General features: G+C 58.3%; 1 protein-coding gene across 1 annotated transcript in view; it reads right to left on the reverse strand.

Moving 5' to 3' along the window:
* The window catches only part of LOC104509734 (zinc finger protein 850-like), a gene marked incomplete at its 3' end in the record, with an annotated part of 2,419 nt that extends 1,216 nt beyond the window's left edge, over window positions 1-1,203 (reverse strand). The window contains 2 exon segments of the mRNA XM_010151770.1: window positions 1-1,062; window positions 1,137-1,203. The exon segment at window positions 1-1,062 is cut by the window's left edge and continues 17 nt beyond it. Of these exon segments, the coding sequence (XP_010150072.1) occupies window positions 1-1,062; window positions 1,137-1,203 (1,129 nt within the window).
* Between the last annotated feature and the right edge of the window lie 165 nt (window positions 1,204-1,368).

Consider the following 1,368-nt stretch of genomic DNA (forward strand, 5'->3'; position numbering starts at 1 on the left):
TGTTGAGCGCGGAGCTCGTGGCAAAGCTCTTCCCGCAGTCAGGACACGTGTAGGGTTTCTCTCCCGTATGGATACGACGATGAGTACTGAGTATAGAGCTCGTGGTAAAGCTCTTCTTGCAGTCGGGACACTTATAGGGTTTCTCTCCCGTATGGATACGGCGATGGGTGGTGAGTGTGGAGCTCGTGGCAAAGCTCTTCCCGCAGTCGGGACACGCGTAGGGTCGCTCTCCCGTGTGGGTACGACGATGGCTGTTAAATGTAGATCTGTCAGCAAAGCTCTTCCCGCAGTCGGGACACGCGTAGGGTCGCTCTCCCGTGTGGGTACGACGATGGCTGTTAAATGTAGATCTGTCAGCAAAGCTCTTCCCGCAGTCGGGACACGCGTAGGGTCGCTCTCCCGTGTGGGTACGACGATGGCTGTTAAATGTAGATCTGTCAGCAAAGCTCTTCCCGCAGTCGGGACACGCGTAGGGTCGCTCTCCCGTGTGGGTACGACGATGGCTGTTAAATGTAGATCTGTCAGCAAAGCTCTTCCCGCAGTCGGGACACGCGTAGGGTCGCTCTCCCGTGTGGGTACGACGATGGCTGTTAAATGTAGATCTGTCAGCAAAGCTCTTCCCGCAGTCGGGACACGCGTAGGGTCGCTCTCCCGTGTGGGTACGACGATGGCTGTTAAATGTAGATCTGTCAGCAAAGCTCTTCCCGCAGTCGGGACACGCGTAGGGTCGCTCTCCCGTGTGGGTACGACGATGGCTGTTAAATGTAGATCTGTCAGCAAAGCTCTTCCCGCAGTCGGCACACGTGTAGGGTTTCTCTCCCGTGTGGGTACGGCGATGGCTGTTCAACGCAGATTTGTCCGTGAAGTTCTTCCCGCAGTCGGAACACCTATAGGGTTTCTCACCGTTATGGATACGACGATGGGTGTTGAGCGTCGACCTCTTGGCGAAGCTCTTCCCGCAGTCAGAGCACCTGTAGGGTTTGTCGTCGCCGTGGGGGGGTGGTACCCCCAACGCCCCCTCTTCATCTTCGGTCTTCTGTGTAAGGGGGGGTCCCTCCGTGCCTGCAAAGAAGCCACTGTGGTGTTGGGGGGGGAGGGGTCAGCCCACTGCCCCCTCCCCCGCCTCCAAAACGCACCTGTGTGAGGGTCACCCCTCTCCGTGTCCCGGTTTTGGGGGGCTGGTGGGTCCTTTCCTGGCTCCATCCGTGCCGGGGTGGGGGATTATATCCAACCTGATGTGGGAGAAAATGGGATGCAAGGTGAGAAATGGGGGGGTTACCCACCGAGCTCGACCCCTCCTCACTCTGACCTCAGCTTTGGGGGCTACACTGGCACCCCAAAACAGTGTGTGTGGGTCGTCGGGTGGTG

Source organism: Eurypyga helias, unplaced genomic scaffold (genome assembly GCF_000690775.1).
Source record: "Eurypyga helias isolate BGI_N326 unplaced genomic scaffold, ASM69077v1 scaffold9095, whole genome shotgun sequence".
NCBI lineage: Eukaryota > Metazoa > Chordata > Aves > Eurypygiformes > Eurypygidae > Eurypyga > Eurypyga helias.